The sequence below is a fragment of the Podarcis vaucheri genome, assembly GCF_965113315.1.
Source record: "Podarcis vaucheri genome assembly, chromosome: 1".
Lineage (NCBI taxonomy): Eukaryota > Metazoa > Chordata > Lepidosauria > Squamata > Lacertidae > Podarcis > Podarcis vaucheri.
This window is the reverse complement of record NC_138759.1, coordinates 79,585,914-79,607,667: the sequence shown is the minus strand read 5'-3', so window position 1 is coordinate 79,607,667 and position 21,754 is coordinate 79,585,914. Positions and strand designations below refer to the sequence as shown.

Genomic DNA, 21,754 nt, shown 5'->3' with positions numbered 1-21,754 from the left:
ATGTGAGGTAATGACATAACACCAGTTTGTGTGTTTTCATTTGCAGAGAATATTGACATACATAATATACTTTGTGAGCTAAAATGAATAATCTCCCGACACTCCACCGATTGTAGGGGGATGAATTCTTTGAAGAAGCTGAAACCATCTGAACATTAGGCAAAGAGTTTGGCTCATTTCACAGAAGCAGGGATGCCACCTTGAATAAAATGGGGGGGGAGGTAAGCCCTGCCCCAAATAATTGATCACAAGATGCAGAGCACCCACACCATTTGAATGACAATGCCTATCAACTTGGAAGAGGGCAGCCCCCTCAAATATTTTATTTGTGGGCCCAAGGTCCCTTTGAGTTTGCTCCTAGGCACAGAATAAATATTGGGAGTGCTCAGAACCCTCCTGCAAGTAGAGAAAACAGCTACATACAACCTGAAACAAAGCAAAAGAACACAGATTGCAAAAAGCAGACCATATCCTTCCCCCCAAAAGAAACCTGGCAACCCCTCCAACCAAATGAAGAGCAACAATTTTATTGGAAGGGGCAAGAGGCCTTGGAGGGGAAAGGGCCCATGTCTGCCAAGTTGGGGACCTCGGTGTTAGAGCAAAGTGATACACATTGAAAGAAAAAGAATCATGTATGCCGAGGGTAGACAACCTGGCGCCCTGCAGATGCTTATGAATTCACAGCTCCCATAAGGCCTAGCCAACGTCAGGTATAATGGAAAACAAGTGTGATCCTGAAGCAAACATTTTGAATAGAGAAAGCACATACAGAAGAGACTCATTATAAAGCTTTCATGTAAATCCCTGCAGCCTGGGAGTTAGAATAGCATAGTTGTGCTCTAAATAAACTCTGGAAATGTATTACCAGCAAAGATGTTCAGAATATTGCTCTAGGTAGTTCACAACCCACCCTTCTTACTGCTCTGATTTCCAGAAACTAACGAAGAATAGACAAATACATTCCCACAGTTCTAGTCTGAACAGGCTGCAATAAATTTTGTATTATTCACCAAATTCCTCATGTTAAGGCTCCTTTTTCTCCATATTTTAGACAGATGTGTCGATAGAAAGTACTAGTTTCTATCTTCTCTTGTCACTTCAGTTCACTAAGTAGCAGGGTCCCTCCTTGGTAGGATGGGAAATCATTCCAGTTCTGTGTGCAGAACTCCATGTCATCTAAAATTATGTAGCCAGAATTAAAACACAGTAGGACTCAAAACTCAAGCATAACACACAAAATGATGGTCACTATAAGAAGTGTACAATATACATATATATATAGTTTATTTCACACAATCTTGATAAGAGTTACAGGTATATTGGGAATCATTTACAGTTCCATAGTATATGGAGTGGCCATATAGCTTCTGATGCAAGTAACATACGTTGTGTAAAAGCGTACACTTTCCCAATCAACCCACCCGCCATTCACACAATGGATTTTCAAAGCTAATACTAGATTCAGCTACGTAGGAAAGCCTCGAGAATGCTAGGATACAGCGTTGGGTGACATACAACACTGTAGGTCACAATGGGACAAGCTAAACTACTTTAATTTTCAATCTAGTATTTCTAGTCTACCTGCATTATTGCATTTATACGCATTTTAAAAGTCAAATAAAAGAGAATACTATATGGGAAAGGAAAAATTCTTTGCTGATTTTAAGGAGTTGAGCTGCAGCCCATACAAAGTGTCCATAGAAGCATAGGCAAGATTATAAATTCAAAAAGGTACAAATTAGTTTTCTAGCTTGGTGTGTGTCAGTAGGCTTTCATTTCCTTTGTGGAAACGGAGTCACCAACAATGGACTCAAAAAGAAACCCAAATCTGCATGTTATACACACAGGCCAATTAATGTGTTAAGTGGTAAGTGGATCTGTTCATTTGCAGGGGAGGGGCAGAAATCAAGATGTTGCTTGACAAATTCAATTCAAAAAAGAAATTATATTTGGGGCCCATTAGAGATAATGGGGAGACCCTTTAGAAATACTTGTTTTTTGTAATGACCTTTGCTATGTTCATCTGATATATATTTGTTTTAGTCAAGTGATCCCCTTAAGCAGATAGCGAACGTTCAGATTGAATAAATTAGCATTTCCCATTTGCAAGTATTACTCTATGCCTTTCCCTAACTTTTGGTTTAGGAAAAGGCATAAGAATTAAAAGAGGGCAAAGAAGGTCACCACAAGTACATTTATGAAAACACAGACAAATTACAAAAGGGTTACTGAGGCAATAGTATTACCCTTGCTCTTTTGATAGTTCAGGAGGCTAGTTGAAGCTACAGTGGTACAAAAACTGGCAAACGATAAGACAGAATTACATGGGGGGTGGGGTGGGAATTAAATGTATTTCTCACAACTAGGCATTGCTACAACTGTTACCAATAAACCCTGCATGACTATCCATGACTGAACTTTAATATCTAGTGTCAACGTCTGACTTCAAATCAAGGCATGGCCTTCAGTTTTGGGGACTATACTAGTCCCTATAGCAGGATTTTATTTTATTTTACTCAAGACCATTTGGGTCTCTCTCACACTTCTTGGGTACATATGAATGCTATCAATATGAGAGAGAATTCAGAAGAAAAATAAAAAATGTATATTGCAGCCAATGCAGGTTTTACATTCACATTAGAAGCAGAAGCTCACTAAGGAGACAAATTAAACATGACAACTGTCTAGCAGAGTGTGGGAAGTTCCATTGTGTGGAGAAGCTGAAGCGGGGGCCATTTGTGTGCCTTAGACAAGGGTTCAGGAAGAAGCAAAGTGTGTAAGCAGAATCCCTTCCCAATCAAATTCCACCAAGGTCTTGGCAGAGGTCTTATGGAACAGATGGGTGTGGGGCAGGGCAGAGAGTGAAAGATGGATGGAGCCAAGACGTTGGATAAGTGGTAGAAGTAACTCTTTTCAACCCACCTGCCTGCTTTAAACACATATCAAATCTGTAAAAGCTGTTGTTTTTTGGACTTAACATGACATCAGATGTAGCTTTTACCTTAGTGTTTCCCTTTTCATTTCATTTGCTCCTAAATACAGCCACGCAGGTCACAGTCTCCAAGATGAGAGGAATCTTATCCCGTTTCTGCCAGTTTCCTCCTTCCAAATCCATGCCCCACCCCCCACCGTCACTCTTCCACTTCCAAATCCTGGGTGGACTGGGTGAGCCATACACAATTAACAAATACAATTAGAGCATTTCATCCTTAGCATACATAACAGCAATGTTATGTCTGTGCCAGCTTGAAATACTGATTTTCTGTGCATGTTCAAGTCATCTCTCTATGTTCCGAATAGCAGGTCCCCAATTACCCTCATCAATTATCCTTGCTGTATTCAAGGCGGATTTTCACCACCCTTCTAATGCATGCTTAGGGGGGAAGCAAAGATTCAAATGTGCATTTCTGTATATGAAATCAGAGGGTGGTAGGTTTCCAAGATTATTAAATCAGAAGTAAGACTGTTACTCCTTTCCCCAAAACATGAATATTTCATTTTTTTTCTGGTTTCATGCTCACAATATTGATTGGCTAAGTATGCACAGAGTATTTTATTACATTAGAAGAACACATTAAAGAACTGAACTAGCTTCCGTCACATAGGTTTGCCTAGACACCTTAATTCTGACCTGCAGTTGGATCCATATTCTTCAGTCCACGGTATTTTGCACTGATCTATTAGTAAATACCCATTCCCAGTAAACATGGGGAACAGGATGAACCTTGGTATACAAACCAAGACCCCCATTACTACAAGGGACTCAAGATTCACAGTCACTTTGAACTTCAGTGGAGTCCAACAACACTTTTTGTATCTAGGGCCTGCATCATACACCAAAAACAGTGAATCGTGAGTGAATTGCACTTCCAAGTTAATGCATAAAACTTTCACATTGCCCCCATTGGTAGATGCCTGGGCTCAAACCATGGGAACAGGTGGCATGCCCCAACAGCAAACAATGATATCCACACAGGAAGTGTGACACGCTCATACTTCAGCTTTTGGCATCTTCTGATAATGTGTCAAATAGTTATATATACCTACAGCTACCAAAAGCAGGTTATAAGCGAATTAGCATGCCCTGTTCAATATTAATTAAATACTATAACCAGGATAATCCCCTACAAATTCCACCAGATTAAAATGCTATTCAATGCAAGGAAAGGATTACAAATCTCTGGCATATACGAAAACAATTTCAGATAAGTAGGTTCCTGCAATTATGACAGAAATATGGTGCACACAATCCAACCTTCACTCACTTCCTCTACTACCCCTTCTATGTGTGCTGCTCTGCCTGAGGCAGTTTCTGCCACCAGCTCCTCATCCTTCTCTCTCTCTCTCTCTCTCTCTCTCTCTCTCTCTCCAGCCCTCCTCAGAGAGCAGGGCTTGCAATGCATTTATCTAAAAGCACACATCATCAGCCTCTGAGTGGATCAAACCTTTGTACTGGCAGACCTGCTGCCACAAACTAAATAAAGCTGCAATCCTATACAGTACTTACTTCCCTGGCAGCAAATCCAGTACAAAGGACTCAACAGGGCCTACTTCTAAATAGGCATGTATAGGATTGCACTTTAAGAGAACCAGTGTGTCATAGAGGTTCATAGTTGGAAGACCCAAGTTCTCAGCTAGGGCTAAGCAATTTGTAGTCCTTCAGGTGTTGTTGGACTCCAATTTCCACCCCCAGCAGCTAGCATGGTGAGTGGTCATGGATGATGGGAACTGCAGTCCAGCAATATCTGGAGGACCAAAGGTTCCCTAGTCCTGTTCTAAACTGGGTGACTTTGGCCTAGGCACTATCTCTCAGCCTAGCCAACCTTGAAGGGTTGTTGTGAGGATAAAAGGAGGCAGTACCATGACAGCTTGGAGGAAGGGGAGAATATAAAACCTTAAGAGCAAAGGTAAGAAAAATGAGTTGGTATAGATTAATAGTTCACCTCTTAAGCAACAGGCAATATATATATTAGTGAGTGTGAGAGTGAGAGTGAGTGAGTGAGTGAGTGAGTGAGTGAGCCTAGCTATTTTGGGCAAAGACACCAACTTAGTAAAGTTGAAAAAGTTTATGAAAGAATAAACACAATCTGCAGCACATTCTGATTTGCTCAGCTTCTTTAAGCAGACGAAAGAGTCTGCACATGGTCAGGGACATGCATTTAGAAACTCGTAAGGCTTACCAATATAGCAGTGTTATATTCACACTTCCATAAAGCACAGATTTAGTAAGTTCAGAGGACACACACACACATATTCCTCTTTCCCTCCTTGTTGCAGTACAACTGACTGGAGATGCGTGGCCGAGGGCTACTTAAGAAACTCAGGGAGCCCATCAGCCTATGTCCATAGCTGTCAACTTTCCCCTTTTCTTGCGAGGAATCCTATTCAGAATAAGGGAATTTCCCTTTAAAAAAGGGAAACGTTGACAGCTATGCCTACGCCCTGCCTCAATATGCCAACGCAGGAGCAGCTGAGAAGCAGGAGCAGGAGCCAGGCAAGGCGTAAGCAAGGTGAGTGCCCTTCTTTTTTCCAAAAGGGTCAATGGTGGGCAGGAGTCACAATGATAACACCTCCTGGTTTACATGGAAACTTCAGGGAGGAATGTGCCACACACACATATAAAGAATGTGCAGTGCTGGTACATGGCTATTTTTTGCTGACTGCATCAGAAGATTATACTGACTAGATTTCTCATTTTAAAAGGGTCTGCTTAGAAACAGTAGTATTCAGCTCCCAGCACAAGAGGGATTATCGTACATTCACCAGTTGGCTAACCATACATTCATTTATTGGAAGGAAACCATGGTTTCGGATGCTGCATGGTGGAATGCAAGTGGCACAAAACATGGACACTTTGTGTGAATGCAGGTGCGCAAATAATGATTGCCTTTTGCTTTTTGTACAAAGAATACAGGTTTTGTAGCTTTACAAAGACTTCAGTAAACTGTACTATATACACAGATACTCTCAAATAAGGTAAGGGTAGGAAAGCTTGTATAGGAAAGCTTGTACACATACATACACACAAAAATACAGGTGCTTTCAGACTGGAGGTGGGTTCTGGAGAATTATTCTAGACAGTGGGACACCACAGTACTAAGCAATGACTGTTGGTGAATGATTCCCCTATAGACCTAACCTATCATGTCACAACCATAAATACGAAAGAAAGGGAGAGAAAGTTGGTCTTCAAGACGATGAACTGTAGTCCTGCCACTGTCACCATCTCATCCTATTTCATGATCAAGTTGTGGGTCCAGAGACTAAAATGCAAAAGAAATCTAGTACCCACATTAATTTATGAGCAAGTCTGTACTGCAACGAAAACTTGGCTGCTCATATCTATCCCAACCTAACAACAGAAAAAAGCTTTACAACTCCTAGTTCAATCTAATTAGCTTTTCCTTTTTTAAAAAAACAACAACAACACTAATCTGATGTCAATCACCACTTTCGCATCAGATTCAATCTAAGCAAAAATATACATGTAAGCTTCTTGTTTCAAACGGTCATCCCTACATTACAATTTATGTCCCAATGTTCTTATGGTTAGTGGATTATCTCTGGTAGATATATTAACAAAGATACGTCAACATACATTCCACTGATCCTTTCTCCTCTCAAAGTCTGATTTTAATTCTTCAGGAAGGTCACCAAAGTAGCAAGGCTAACTCAGGACACAGGGAATTTCCTCCCCTCTTAAATGCCCATTGGTTCTAATTTATTAAGGGGGGGGGGGAGTTGCCTCAATGAATCGGTTGCCATTTTTTTTCTGCACTGAAATGTCCAGTGAAATAAATGGGATTAGCCCATTTGTCTAGCTCCTCCAGCATTAGAGTTATAAAGTGTCAGATAGCAAAAGACAACCCATCCATTTCAAATCTGTGCACCTGGGCAGGATTTTCCATACATAAATACTTCCTAAACCATAATCCAGTTGTTGATTGGTCACAAGCTAAAAAAAAGAGGAAAGCAAAAGAAAGAACCAACCAACCAGCCAGCCCATAATTGCTTCTTACTTTCCCCTTCCATACATGGCATAGAATGACAGGTCAACCTTCCACAGCGAAGTGCTAGCATTCATCCCAAATCCATAAGCACAGAACGCCTCCTTGACTTCCACATATTTTGAATCATGTTGCTTTAAGTATCAATGGCATCAAGTCCTGCATAAGAAGTTTACCAGCACAGGACCAGGTTCTTCAACAGAAAATTCTCTACTAAGTTGCAATGCTCATTGAAATCCGCAGCCAGGCTGCTATACATCACCATGCCCATATATTGCATGGTGGGATGGCAAGGCTACCCTATGGCTTTCAGCAGGCCATGCTTGCTTCTTGACCTTTGAAAGCCCCCCGTGCTCCTGCTGCTACTTTGAAACTTAGGCAAGGGGGGACAGAGTGAGCACATTAATGCTATGATGAAACGCATACTAGGGACACTCTATCCTCCTTGGATCAGGAAAGAAACTCTAGCTTGTGAGCATTCTCACACCACTTTACAGTGTGTGCTGGAACAGGGATGGCAACAGGTGACCCTGCCGATGGGAAATTCTCCGTTTCCACCTGCTCTACCGCAATCCAGCGTAACCAAGCTGAGAACTCTAAGAGACCCTGGAGCCAACCTCGGGACAAAAGGTGGGGAAGGAAAGGAAAACACTGCAAGAGCTCATACGGACCAGAGAAGAAAAGCCATCTATACACATTGCTGCTAGCTGAGTTATATTACACAAAAGAGCAGAAGCCCACCAAGTGCCCGCGCTAGGCCAATGCTGGCGCATCTGCTTTGAGCAAGGCAGCGGCCAGCATTGCAGTTTGTACCTACTTAGATCTTTCTCTCTATATACGGCATATTTATAGGTATGTATAGAGTTTACCACATGCATTTTGTTTCAAAAGGAACTGTACATTCAGCCCAGGGTTATTCCTCTCCCCTGCGCTTCTTGGGTGCAATTTATTTTTTCCGGGCAAGGAGAGCCACTCCCACAATCAGAGCAATGGCAGCCACCGCCGCCCCTCCGACGATGATCAGAGGCTTCATGTTCTCAAAAATGCTGCTGCCCGGAGACTCCTCCGCATTGTTCCCTTTGTGCTCAGAGTCAGCGGGATGACCTGCGGCCTCTGCACCCTCCGCCGCTCCCCCAGCAGAGCTAGGCTTCATGTTGCCGTGGTTGTTCAGCATGGTCGCCTCACTGGCTGCCGCCGTTGCCGCCTTTTTTGCTGGGGTGGTGGCAGGAGGAGCCGGCTGCTCCTTTGATGGGGCTTCTTTCTTATCGGCAGCTGTGGCAGGGCCAGGGTTGGGTTTCTCGGGCTTCCCTGAGCTGGCGGCCTTGGCCTCGGGCTTATTTCCACCTCGGGTGCTTCCTTTGGACTCCATCTTGCTCAGCTGCACAGCAGAGGCCACCCACTCCTGCTCTCAGACCAAACCAAAAGGGGTGGTAGGGAGGCACAAAGCAGGTTGGACTGACCCCGGCTCCCTTCACTTGGCCCTCGAGCCAAAATCCCAATAAAAAAGGATCCGCCTCAAAGCTGCTTGGCCTTGTGCAGCTATAATTCCGTGTTCCTGAAGGGTGCCCTGCTCAAACAATATGCCGCTGGATCATGTTATAGAACCTGCAAGATAAATTAGAAATACGAAGGTCAGGTCACAAAAGACATCAAGAGCAGTATCCCATCTTTTCAGACCTGGAGACACACATTTTGCCCAAACATGTATTTCAGGACTCACTTCTTAATATTTTGCTATATATTTGCATGGTATAACATAGTGCTGATGTTGCAGTAGACCTATTGAGGCCAAATATCAACCCTGTCATACTAGACACCAGTCAATGATCTAGGGTGCGTATTTTTTATATTATTTTATTTCATAAAATTTAAACACTGCCTGATTGTTTAAAAAACCCTCAAAGCAGTTTACAAAAAATAGGAATGAAAGAAAAACATTATCTGTAATTTTTTAAAAAATCAAGCTAAAATAACAATAGACGGGGGAAAAGATAAAAACTCGCACCAACTTTCTAAATATCTGGGTAGGCTGATCTAAACAAAAATGTTTGGGGGAGGCCTCTGTATTTTACTTTCTAAGAAAAGGCGGTGCTCATTTATGGCGGCTACTTACTTTGAACTGTGCTGCCAAGTATGGCTGGCAAACAGTCTCCTGTTCCGAAGAGCCTGCAGCGAAAGACGTAAGAAGGGGCCGTGGCAGCTGCTGGCCACTGGGGCTGGTAGGGCGGAAGACAGGGAGCCACAGCCAATGACAGAAGCAGCACACAAATTCTAGTATTGTCCCCACCCTCCTCCCCGCTGACTTCTACAGGGCAGCACCGAGTATAAGGAGGGGGAAGCTGAGAGCCAGCAGCACCCTGTGGGTGGGTTGTAAGTAGGTGGGGACTAGCTGAGTGCAGACTGGAGATGGCAAAAGCAGTGCCTCATTTTCTCCAACAGACTCCGCTGAGAAAGAGAAATAAACAGACAAGGTGGGACAAAACATGGGCACCTGATGGCAGTGGTTTAATATGTCAGTAGCTCCAATGGCATGGTACCTTTTTTGACCATTTTTGCTCATCAGTTTCAAGCCTGGACCCAGAAGGGGACACCGCCACTCCTTTAGTCTCCCGCGCCACACTCCAGAGACCAAGTCCCAGAGGCTCCCAACATCACACTTTGTTAGACCAGCAGTAAATCTTGGGAGAATCAAAATCCCAGAGGCAAGGAACAAACACCCTGGGAATTATTGGAAGGTTGTAGGAGACATGCAGCACAATCCTAGGCATGTTGACACAAGGGATGCAAATTTCACTGAGCTCAGTGGGATTCACTTCCTATTAGGAGGAAGGAAAGTAGTTCAGTGCTTTGCATGCAGAAGGTCCCAGGTTCAATTCGTGGCATCTTCAGGTAAGGCTGAAAGACCCCTGTCAGAAACCCAGGAGACCCACTGCTAGGTAATGTGGTAGCTTATATGAAGCTAGATGGATCAATGGCTACCTATGCATTGATTGATAGGTGTTCTTAAATTTGCAACCTCCATTTTAGAGGTCCTTGATAATAAGCTTTCACAAATCCACAATGAAATCTTGGTGTGTGTGTGTGTGTGTGTGTGTGTCCCACATACAATGTGTGATGGGAAAATATTGGATTATTTCCATTGCCCTTGAAAAATGCAGCATCCGAAGGTCATTGGAATGATGGAATTGATCAAAACTTGTTGGCAAGGTCTTAGATGGCTCATGGCCTTTTCCAGAATGTTGCAAGGTAAGCTTTTCTCAGTCTCCAAACCAGGTCAAATAACGTTTAGGAAAGGTTTTCAACTAGCACGGCTAGCTCAATACATTTTGCTGCCCAAAGCAGGTGCATTCCCTCCCTTGTCCATTTTACATAATTAAGCTAATAGCTCAATCATACTTCAAGACAGGGCAGCATCTTCCACCACGCCCAGGGCAGAAAGCTAGCTTAGAGGGGACAGGTCAGGGGGCACCCTCCATTGTCAGAGGCACTATGCCTCTGACTACCAGTTCATGAGAACTGCAGGTGCGCTGAATACTATTTCACTCAGAACCAGTTTGCTGGCTTCTCACAGACATTTGATTGGCTACTGTGAGAGGAGGATGCTGATCTTGATGGGTAATTGGCCTAAGTCAGGGTCTCTTCTAATGGTGCTGTCTACTACATGTTGGGTGAAAGCACCAGGAGAGACAGACAGGCCATCATTGCCACCACAGCAAAACTGCTGGAGGTTTCAGGAACAGCTGCATACAGTTTTTCCACCAACAAAGTTAAATATAGACCTATAATATATCCAGAAAAAAGGGAAAAAATGAAAATGAAAATATCCTGGCAATCCTCTCCCATCATCCTCTTCCAAGATGGAAACAAGTAGAAATATTTTATGTATTTTTATCATTCGAAACAGGGTTGTGACAGTACATTTCTATGCAATATTTAAACTAGATTACCTTTTTTGAGCAAGGGAGTTTTACAACTCTGCATTTTGATTCTGTTTCTCTCTCTCTCTGTTTTTGAATTCTGCTCAAAGCCAAGCTGGAGGGTACCTGAATATAATTTGATAAAGCTCCAGCTTGCTTACCAAGTTACCAAGTTTAAAGTCAGGACCCTTCTCTCTCTCTCTCTCTCTCTCTCTCTCTCTCCCCCCCCCCCTATTATTTCCCCCAAGGGAGGCGAAAAGGCAGGCAGTGCTGGGTCCCCATCAAACAGGACATGGCCCATTCACACACGCACACTCAAAAAGCATGAACAGCTTTTTTTTTAACAATCCCTGCTCCCCATCCCACCTCCAGAGAATTGCACCCACCACACCACTCTAGCAACAGACCTGCCACAACTGGCACATACCAAAGCTCCATAACCCACAGTCCACAGAAAAACATCAGATTCTAACAGTGCAGCACGTCTTAAATTGTATTTGCAGCTCACCAGTGTCCCCCGGTGCACCAAAGCACCCTTGGGAGGCTGCCATTTTGAGCAGACAAAGAGTGGGAGGGGGACTGCTAACTATTCCCCTATGAGCTGCTTTTCCTAGCACTTAGTTTGAAATAGCTAGAAATTAAAAGCAAAGCCATAAATAGACTAGAGGAGGCCTTTTAATTACTTATGACTCAGCCAACCAGAACTTGAAAAAAGAAAGCTCAGCTTGGTCATCACTGAAGCCCCAACGAATGAACCACCACAGATTAAGCATCACAGAGCAAGTATTCTGCCTCCAAATACCAGGCTGGGGCGGGGGGGGGGAACCTTGATATTACAGATCCTAAAATGTTGTATCTTGGATAAAGCTTCCTTTTCCAAGAATAGGTTCCTAGGAAGTAAGAGCCTCCAGTGGGGTAGGTGGGTCAGTGATCTGGCAGCTTGAGTGGGGGTGGATGGTTGATAAAATGGAGATTTTGATTAATCTGCACCCAGCTACATGGTTCGTACTTTTCTCCTGGAGTTGTGCACCTGGACAAGGGAGTGAAACCCCTTATTACATAACATATACCATCATTGTAAAATTTAGGATAGAACGTATTAGGCAGCATAGGATCAATGCAGGGCAAGCACTTTAGCCATGTTCCCCAAATTTTCAAGTGATTGGAAAGAGCCAAAGCTCAGCAGTAGAAGCATCTGCTTTGCATGAAGACAGACCCCAGTTCAATCTCTGCAATCTCCAGAAAGAACCCTGGTGAGCCTCTTCTGCCGGTCAGAGTAGACAACGCAGAGCAAGGTGGAGCAGTTGGTCAGAATCCACATAAGGCAGCTACCTATGTTCCTAAGTGAACTCGGAATGGCAGCCCTCTCAGTTTTTGCCATTCCCCCTTCCTATGCCATTTAACTGCGGCCTTTTTATTCATAGTTCTCCCAGCGCAGCATCCTGTACCGAGGAGAGAACATGCAAACACGGCTGAGAGAGCCAGCCCCCACACTCCTCCACCCCCTCTTTTCACTTTGTTTAGCAAGCTGCAGTGGCATTCTCCCCTTCCAAATTACTAGCTTGCACTAAGCTGTTTGGTATGTGCAAGCAAAGAAAAGGAGGAAGCAGAATAACAAAGCCAATAATTTATAAAGGGGGAGGGGGGAGAGAACAGATCCATAGCCACATTGTCTTGAGGGGAAGGCTTCTTTGAGAGGGCTGTTTCTTCTGGAGCAGTACAACAGAAACAAGCAACTTTACTGTAAAAATTACAACAAACAAACAGAACACTGATAAATTCAGGGCAGAGAGGAGTGGGGGAATGAATTCATTGAAATGAATGCATAAATCTTCATCCCACACTGTGTGTGTGTGTGTGTGTGTGTGTGTGTGTGTGTGTGAGAGAGAGAGAGAGAGAGAGAGAGAGAGAGAGAGAGAGAGAGAAAGCGCTTGGCTTTTCCAGCAGGGGAAGGGAAGGTTAGGATGTAATCCCAACCTCCTTTTGCTGGGAGTAAACCCTGGCGAATTAAATACAATTTAGTTATGAGTAGACATGATTAGGATTGCTCTGCTCTCACTATATATATGTTGCTTCAGTAAAGTGCTAGCTCCTGAAAGGGATCTGGCTATTGCAGTGGTGACTCAAGAGGTAGGGAATAATCTGATATCCACTTACTTGGGAGAATGCTCCATTGAAATCAAAATGGAATTTACTTTTGATTTGAAATTTTAGAATTGCATAGTAGGTTGTTTTTCGTTTGCTTTTTACAGTCAAGAGGGTGAGGGGGGCAGAATCCCCCCCTTTCTTTCATCCCACTCCTGAAACTCCACCTCCACACTGAGTAGCACCAGCAAGGCTCTAGAGCCACCAACAAGCACACATCTCTTAGGGTATCAGAACACACTGCAACATTTTGTTGCAGACCACACTTGTTCCTTTTAACAGTGAGCTCAAATCACTCAATTTCAAAAGGCGCCAAAATGGCTAGAATGTGGGGGAACATTAAGAAAAGTTTTGTGCTCCATAGTGCCACCTGGTGTTGCATGTTTATAACGCATTTACAAAGCTGTTGTTGTTGTTGTTTACTAATGTAGCTGAGTCCTGGGGCTGTTTCAAGGGGGACTCCATTCTCTCAAAACTCCCACAACCCAGACCAAGGAGTATTGAGCATGCTTAATGGCTTCCAGGAACCACGGAATATTGATTGCCAATGATGGAAATAAACAATTGGCTAGCATAAATGCCTTCTAGCTAAAGGCTGGAGTCGTGGAGGAAAGGGATTAGGGGGGGTATACTTCCATATTTTGTTGGGGGTCCTACTGGTTCTAATAAACCTGACCACTGCAATTGTTGGATTTCTGCTTCCCTTCCTGCATTTCTCATCTCTTCCTTTCTCCAGAAGCCTCGAAATTTAATCTGTCCCTTTTATTTCCCCCTGTCTGTGCTGCTGAAAGATATCTACCCTACACCAAATAGATGAGTCACACTAGTTTTTCTGTAAAGAGCCATAATTACAAAAAGCCTGTTCTCTTCCCCTTCAACAGTCATTTTCCAGGGCCCATTATCCCCTTCTTGAAAGATGTCAGACTAGAAACAGAGGCAGGCACAGCACAAGAAGCTCAGGACTCTTGGTCAGAGGGGAAAATCAATATTCTGGAAGGGGTTCAAGTTAGAATATTGCAGCCCATTGCAACAACCATTTCACAACGAAAATTTTCGTCTCAGCATCACAGAATGCTGGATTAAAAAGGCCTTTGGTCTGATCAAGCAGGGCTATTATGTCCTTATAGAGGCCCACTCAGATTAGTACTAGCTTTACATGGGTTAGCAGGATTGGCCCAGATAACAGAAGCATTGTCCAACCAAAAAAACGCTCCTATAGATCTATAACCCTGCAGTACAGTCTCTCTGTTGTGCTTCCTGTTTGCCAGCAACTGTTCCTCACTGTAGCAACAGGTAGAAGCACCTGGAAGTACCTTGGAATCAATGTACAAAAGTGCCACCTCAAGAGTAGAAAATTGTGTGCACGCTAATTAGGGTGGCTCCAATACATGCTAAGAGAAGACAATGGGCAGTTTGCTGAAATGTTTAGGGGAAATTCCTGCCTTAATAATATTGCTAGCTAACTAGTTGAAATGGAGGGTGAGGCTCCTGCATACACAAATAGTAGTGGAAGAAGAAAGAGCAGGGGGAGATTTGAGTAGATGACTTTGTCACGTCCGGCTGAGCAAAGCTGAGCTGCAACTGCAAAAACTCCCAGTTCTAACACAACTATTCAAAGGGTACAGACACCCTGTTTCCCTTTGTCAGCCACTGAGCAGTTCATGGAGCTGCTGCTCTAAAGAGAAACCACACAGCATCTATCTCCAGGTGTAAAAGAGGGCCAGTGGTTGCTTTACAAACACATTTCCCAGCCCACTAGATCTGTGTCTTCAGCAACCAAGTCAGGAATTAAAACCAAAACAGCTGTAGCCTTGGCAGGGGAAGGAAAGGGTTGAACTCCTCCCACCCCAAGCCCTGTGGTCCTGGTGAAGATTGTGTTTCTGTTACCTGATGTTATTTTAAAAAAAAATCTGACATAGCTAAAGAGAATGTGAGTGTCATGTTGGCTTTGACAGAAAGTTAACTGCAGTCCAGATTCTCATCAACCGCAGTAGAAGGAGTAGGACTCTTCCTCCCCTCCCCACCACTAAACAAATTAAGAGCAATCTCCAAAACCAGCCCCAAATGATGACAGCACAGAAAGATTCAACAAGCAATGTATGGTCAAGGACTTGTCAGTGATGGCCCCTCATATCCAGACAGCATCTACAAATGTATCAACTGCTAACAGACAACTGCCTTCACCAGACTGGTCTCCTCCACATATTAGACTTCCAGCTCCTTGCCACCATGCTGCATGTGCAGTCATGATGGGAGTTGTAGTCCAACAACATCTAGAAAGCACCGGGTTAGGGAACCCACCACCAAACCAATAGCAGCCTAGTGAAGCTTCCCCGCCCCTCACTCTTTGAACTGTGGACACGTCACTCTGAAGTAAACAGGGACAGTCAGGCTATTCACCTCCTGCGGGGCTCTGGGCACTGAAGTTTCAATCCACTATGCTCATGACTTCTGGTTTTGTTTGTTTTTTGTTATTGTTGTCCTCTCAAGTTGTGTGCATCTCTCCCAGAAAACAGAGAGCCCTTCCTCCATCCATTCTAATTCTTCTCCCATCAAAACTCTCTGGCCTGTGCCTTCTTAAGCAGCTGCTCTTCTTCAGCGTCTCAACAGAGTGATGCCTCAGATCACTTCCTGTGTCAGAAAGGAAAACAGCACCCAGGAGCCAAGCAAAAACGAACAGCCACCAACTTTCTTCCCACCTACCAAGCACTGCCCATTTTGACAAGCAATTCTACGCTCAGAGACATTTGAAGGACATTTGGTTTATAAAACTAGGGGTATCCATGTTCTGACCCTGGAACTGATACCCTTTTGTAGACTTTACAGCAGCTGAAGTTGAACCTGGAAAAATCATTTTCAAAACCTGTCTTAATTATCACTTTAGCCAAGTTACCATATCTCAGGGCTCTGTCGAGACACCAGCTGATATGGGCAAGTGACTCTTCTGACTGGATCCACCTGCCTTGTGTGGAAAAGCACATGTGTACTCTTTGTTTCCCACAGATTCCCATCAGCATCAAGGAAGCCTGTGTATGCAAGTTGTAACATGTGATCTCTGCAGAGGCTGCACATCTGTCACCAGGCCGGAGATACTTCCTGTATAGGGATTTTGTGACACACAAAGCAGCCTTTGGGACCACGTGGCGGTTTTGCAGCACACCGTGAAATGTTTTTGCAAAACCATCATCGCTTAGTCAGCTTAGTCAGGAAGCAATGCTGACCCATTTTTTAAATATATATTTATGACACACTCTCTAGGCCCACCAGTCTTTTCCTTTTGAATTCTGACACAGCCCACAGAGTCTAATGCTGGCAATTGCTTTAACAAACTGCGATATCAGAGAGCAGGAAAGAGACAGGCCTGTCCCCTCAGAGTTCACTTTCCCTTTTCATGTTGATCATGACACTGCGCTGGAACATTGGCCACACTTTCTCAAGGTGCAGAAGGAAAACCCCAGAATCCCATACAGCCCAGTTCTATGGTCATGACAAAATGGCTGCCACAGTACTTTTACCCCTTAGCAGAGCAAATAGTCAGTTAGTCAGGGCAAGTGTGTACAGTCAGCAGCATCAAGTGATTGAGTCTGTCCCCAAAGAGAAAAAGCTCAACTTCAGGCTACAAGTAGGTGGCTCCATCTTTGAATAGTCACCTGTAAAATATTTCCTGACCCATAAAAAGGGTTGTCAGGGAGATGGGCTCTGCCCTAGAACTTGGCCTGGCATACTGGTTTACTAAGTGCCAAGGACTGTATGTGTCGGATTCAAGCATGCACCTCCCCTCCCTCAAGCTCGTATCTTGTCACTTGATTTTACCAATTGTATAAACAGGCATTTCCCCCCATTGGATGGGGTTGGGGTGAAACTCATAATTTAGTGAGTTTCCAAATCTTTGGTTGCAGCCGTCCTACTACAGCAGGGTTTCCCCACGTAAGTTATGACAAAATTGTTAAAATAAGCCTGCACACCAAAAAAACCCCCACAATGTACGAGAGCAGGGGGTGGGCAATCTGTGGCACTACCTGTGCACGTCCTTATTTCATGTGGTCCATAACTTAATTTCACATGGGTGGCAAGGAGGAGAAAAATAGGGGAAAGGGTTTAAGGGAGAGAGAGAGAGAGAGAAAATGAAAAGTGTGTTAGAAAGAGGGAAAGCTGTGCCCCTCCCTTACCTTTGTCTCACTTTTGACTCTGGCCCACTACCACCAATATGTAGTTCCAACAGATTATGCTTGAGGGGAAAAGGCCCTCTACAAAAAGTTCCACACCCCTGCAGTAGACTGTGTTTTTGACTACAAATCCCATCGTTCCTAGCTAGCAGGACTAGTGGTCAGGAATGAGGGGAACAGTAGTCCAAAAACAGCTGGAGACCCAAGTTTGGGAAACCCTGCACTAGAGCCTATAGCACGTGTGGCTAACCTTTTTCAGCCTAAGAACCACACAAGAGATTTGGGCAACTCTCCAAGAGTAGTGGTGTGTCCACTGCACACTCCCTTATGTGCACACCCACCACACATAGAGATACAACACACACTCTATTGGGAGAGGAGTTGCTCCTTCAAAGCAGATAGGACATCCCAGAATCTTCACTGAGAGTTAACAAATTAAGACAGCAGAGCTGTGAAGAACAAAATGGGGCACCTCGTTACTGGAATAACTGGCAGCTGGGAGGAAGTCCCATCATCAGCACATAGCATCACTGGGCAACTGCCAAAGCCTCGGGACCCTGGCAAGACCCACTGAGCAGGCTCCTTTCAATGAAATCCACTGTGGCTCCCATTGGGGGTCTGAAAACCCTCATCTTTGTTTCCTAGAGCAATGCTATGTTGGGGCACTGTGCAAAATCATACCCAAAGCTCACAAGTGTGCTGTCGCTGTAGCTCCCCACCTGAAGAGGCCATCAGCATAGCATGGAGCCTGCTCAGGGGCATTTGGCTGAGGGTGTCCTCAGGCCTGAAGTCAACCCTGCAGGGTTTGATGAGTGGCCTGAAGTGTGTGCATTATCCTGTCAGATCTGTTCCTAGCTCAGGATAAACAAAAGTGTAAACCAACTCTCAGTCCTCCAATATAAGCATGTCATCTTTTCCATCTCTGGATGGAGTTAGGGATACTTAATTGCCACACAGAGTTGTTGCCCTGGACAGGCTATTAAGCTTGCAGAGGCATAAAGTTGGCATAGAAGTTGGTTCATCAAACATGAGTTCAGTCTGACTGAGTCATAACACTGTCACCCTGCCACCTGCTTTCTTTTCTTTCTGTATACAAGCCATGGCGGGCCCATGGACTTTTCCTTCTCTCTGCTTGTTGAATACAGAGATAGATAAAACCATAAGAAGAAGAACAAAAAACTCCAGTGCCAAAAAACAATGATGAACAATGGCTCCATTGAGAATGATGGCTCTGTTTATCTTATCAGCGTTCCTGATAACTAGTAACTTCTGTTTCCCTGTAACTCAGTTCAAAGCTATGCCCCGGATGTGTCACCCAACAATTCCCCTGTTTGCTCTGCTATGGCAGACAAATGACTGGGTTGGAAATCTTGCAAGGCCCCAAACGTTGCAGGCGCTGGCTCAAAGCTGCCGTGTCGCACTTGAAATTCAAGAAGCCATTGCAGACAGAGATCCTGACCCAGCTTGAGGCAACGACCTTTAGCAAAGAACAGCACAAGCTCCCTGGGGTGGCCATGGAAAGCTCAGGCCTACTCAGACTCTACCTCACTAACCAACAAAAACTGTGCTTCCCCTCTTACTTATTCCCCAGTAATAAGGACATTATCTAGTGGAAAATATATAAGCATCATTGACTCATCATCCACACACTCTCTCCATGAGGGATTATTTATTGCAATGTTATTGAGGGGGGAAAGGAAGCCAGTAAATTCTTCCTTCCTTCTGCTGCAGCAGTGAGCAAAGGCCTGACCACAAAGAAATGGAGGCCTGACGCTTGCCAAGAGGCAGCAATGGAAAAATGCCAGAGGCGCAAGTGATGGTAAAGGAGACCAAGAACGCCAGGACTCTATGAGAGTCTTGAGTTTTATTGTTGCCACATCTTTAGAAGATAGCGGTAGAAGTAGCTTTCATCCAGAACTCATTGGTGAAAGCATGAAAATGCAGGCCCAAGAGATCAGATGTTCTGCATGGCTAATAATAAGGAAAGCCTGCAAAGAAGCTGGTTGATTTCTGGGCATCCTAGTTTCCCTTAATTGCTCCACCAGCACCACCCACAATGGCAGAAAGAGAATGAATGCTCCCCTTCTTTTGGCAACTATGTAAAGGAGATGATCATGTAACCCAAGCTTGGGAAATACTGAACAGCTATGATATACCAAAACACGCGCCCTAAGGCTGTTCAATAAAAAAAAGAGAGCAAATACCTGTGCAAGTTAAGCATTACTGAATCCCCATTAAAGAACAAATAGAAAACCTGCATGAGGAAGGGTGTGCTGAATTAAAAGGAACTTGAGGGCACATAGCTTGCTCTGAATTGTTACCCAATTTGTATTTTGGATCTCTGGTGAAGGTATTCCATAGAGTGCTATGGAACAGGAATGTTCTAGATATAATAAAGGTATCAATTGTATTTTGCTGAAACTATAATTCAGAGTTATGGAATAAGGGTCAGGCCTTCAAAATAAACAACCTCAAGCAATCCTACCCCAGCAGTGCAGTTGTACACATGTCCACTCTGATTTCAATGGGACTTACTATAGCTGAAGGGTGAAGATTTCCAGAAATCTCCAGTTTTCAGTTAGTGAAGTACGCTAATACCTCCTAGTAATTGCAGGCTGCTCAGCATTGGGGGGAGGGTCAGCCCTCGTTTGAGAGCTTTAAAGCCTCAACTTCTGAATGCTTGGAAAAACCTGGCACTCTTTTTTAAAGGAAAAGGCCACACCAACAGGTATTTTCCAGGCACAAGGTGAAGAATACATGGCAGTACGAAGGCAGAAATACACTAAATATTAGAACTTCCAGCATCATACAGGTGCCCCATAGCTCAGCATGAATTCAAATACCCACTAGGTTGAGTGTTTCCTCCTCCCCCTTCCCCCAGGAACAATGCACAAGGGCCTATTCTAGAGCTAAGAGCAACTACCACTTTACCACTAGGTTCCTCCCATTTCCCAACTAGTTTTAGATAGATGTAAAATATCAGAAGAAGTGTGCATCATTGAACTACCCCTTTTGTTTTAATAGAATTTTACAGGTGCAGATACACACTTTTCTAGCATAAAGTGGAGGGGGGAGGGCATACAACCCTAAGCTTAAAATTTCAAAAGGTTTGATCAAGCAAGCCAATGTTTGATTTGGCATCTTACATGCAGGATTGATGGCTAAATAAGGAAAGAGAATGAAACACCCAATGCAAAATACAGCATAAAGGATTATTTAAGATAGAAAAGTGTGCCATTAATGTTACAAGATTAAAACAAAGAGTGGTGCCTATTTCTCTCCCAATTCTATCTTTTTTTCGTTTATAAAAGATGCCTTAAATAAACACACCTGATTTCACAATAGCATCAGCCCCACTTTCTAAATTTAAATTATAAAAAATAGCTGCGTTGCTAGATTGTGCCAGCATGCTGTAATTCTCATCTATTTCTCAGGGATGGATGTTAAATCTTCTCCCGAAAAAGTCTTGACAGAAATTCTCCTGGGCAGCCACTGCAATCGTTATGCTTGGGCAGCACTGGCTGCACAATGACCAAATCAAAACGCAGATGACGTTCTGCCGTGCTATATAACCCCCAGGATAGGTAGGACGTCGGTATTCGGCTTCTGCTCACACCCACCATCTGACCTTCAAGGAAGAAAACGCGGCACAGAAGCCCTGGGTGTAGAACTCAAAACGCATTTCACATGTGTTCTCCCCCTGCCCCCGCCCCGTTCCTACTTTGCTCAGGTGCCATCAGTTGCCAGAATCAGGGCAAATGCACCAAGGAAAGCCAGGGCTGCCGACTGAAATGCTTTTATCTTAGCAACCCAGTGACCTCTCCCGCTCTCAGAGATGCCCAAGCAGCTTTAAACAAGCAGCTCTACCTCTATTCACCTGCATGCAAAAACATTCCCCTCCACCATCCCCCCCCTCCTCCGTGCACATCCCTCTTTGCCTGCCTATTTCCCTTACTGGGGGGGGGGTGTGTCTTCTATAATGTTCCAGAAGGCCGAGGGTAAAACAAACGACCCATACCTTTACTCCCACCTTAGGGCTTCTGTTTGCTGATGTCACACCTTGGAAGCTGGCTGTTCCGCAGAGAGGAGGAACGGATGAAGAGCAGGGGGAAAGGAAGGGGAGGAAAATACCCTGGGAGTTTCCCACAATGCCTCACTGCAGACCCGCATGAAGCTGAGGAGGAGAGAGGCGGGGGAAGTGGGCGGGGACACCCTGGATGGGCGGGGCCAAGGGAGGGACCGAGGGCGGTGTGAGAGGAAGAGGCGAGCCGCGATAGGTCCTGACGCTCTTTTCAGGCTGAATGGCTGCAGGGAGTCGAGTTTGCAGCTGGGAACGTGGTAGGAGGGAGGCCTGGCGCCGTGTGGGTGGGAGGCTGCTGCTCAGGAGCCCGCGGTGACTGGGCTCCTCGTTGAGCGGGAGGGGAGCGTCGCCCAGTATGAAGTAGCGCCAGCAGGCACTGTGTTATTCTATGAAACGTAGCCGCGAGATCTGTTAATGAGTGTATTCGAGAGGATGCGA

The 21,754-nt window shown here is 44.5% G+C and overlaps 1 protein-coding gene across 3 annotated transcripts; it reads right to left on the bottom strand.

Annotated features, from left to right (window-relative positions):
- Nucleotides 1-6,414: 6,414 nt before the first annotated feature.
- Nucleotides 6,415-21,409, bottom strand: CEND1 (cell cycle exit and neuronal differentiation 1). Of its 3 annotated transcripts, none has more exons than XM_082222855.1 (2): nt 21,254-21,409; nt 6,415-8,612 (listed from the first exon to the last, which is right to left on the bottom strand). In XM_082222855.1, the coding sequence occupies exon 2, from the start codon at nt 8,374-8,376 to the stop codon at nt 7,954-7,956; it is 423 nt and encodes a 140-aa protein (XP_082078981.1). In that variant the 5' UTR covers nt 8,377-8,612; nt 21,254-21,409; the 3' UTR covers nt 6,415-7,953. The 3 variants fall into 3 exon arrangements, with proteins under 3 accessions (XP_082078981.1, XP_082078983.1, XP_082078982.1); XM_082222857.1 differs by lacking the exon at nt 21,254-21,409 and adding an exon at nt 20,957-21,146; XM_082222856.1 differs by lacking the exon at nt 21,254-21,409 and adding an exon at nt 15,470-15,691.
- Nucleotides 21,410-21,754: the final 345 nt, after the last annotated feature.

Excerpts from the sequence above, each read along its gene's own strand:
- CEND1 (XM_082222855.1), bottom strand. The coding sequence starts at position 8,376 with ATGGAGTCCAAAGGAAGCACCCGAGGTGGAAATAAGCCCGAGGCCAAG.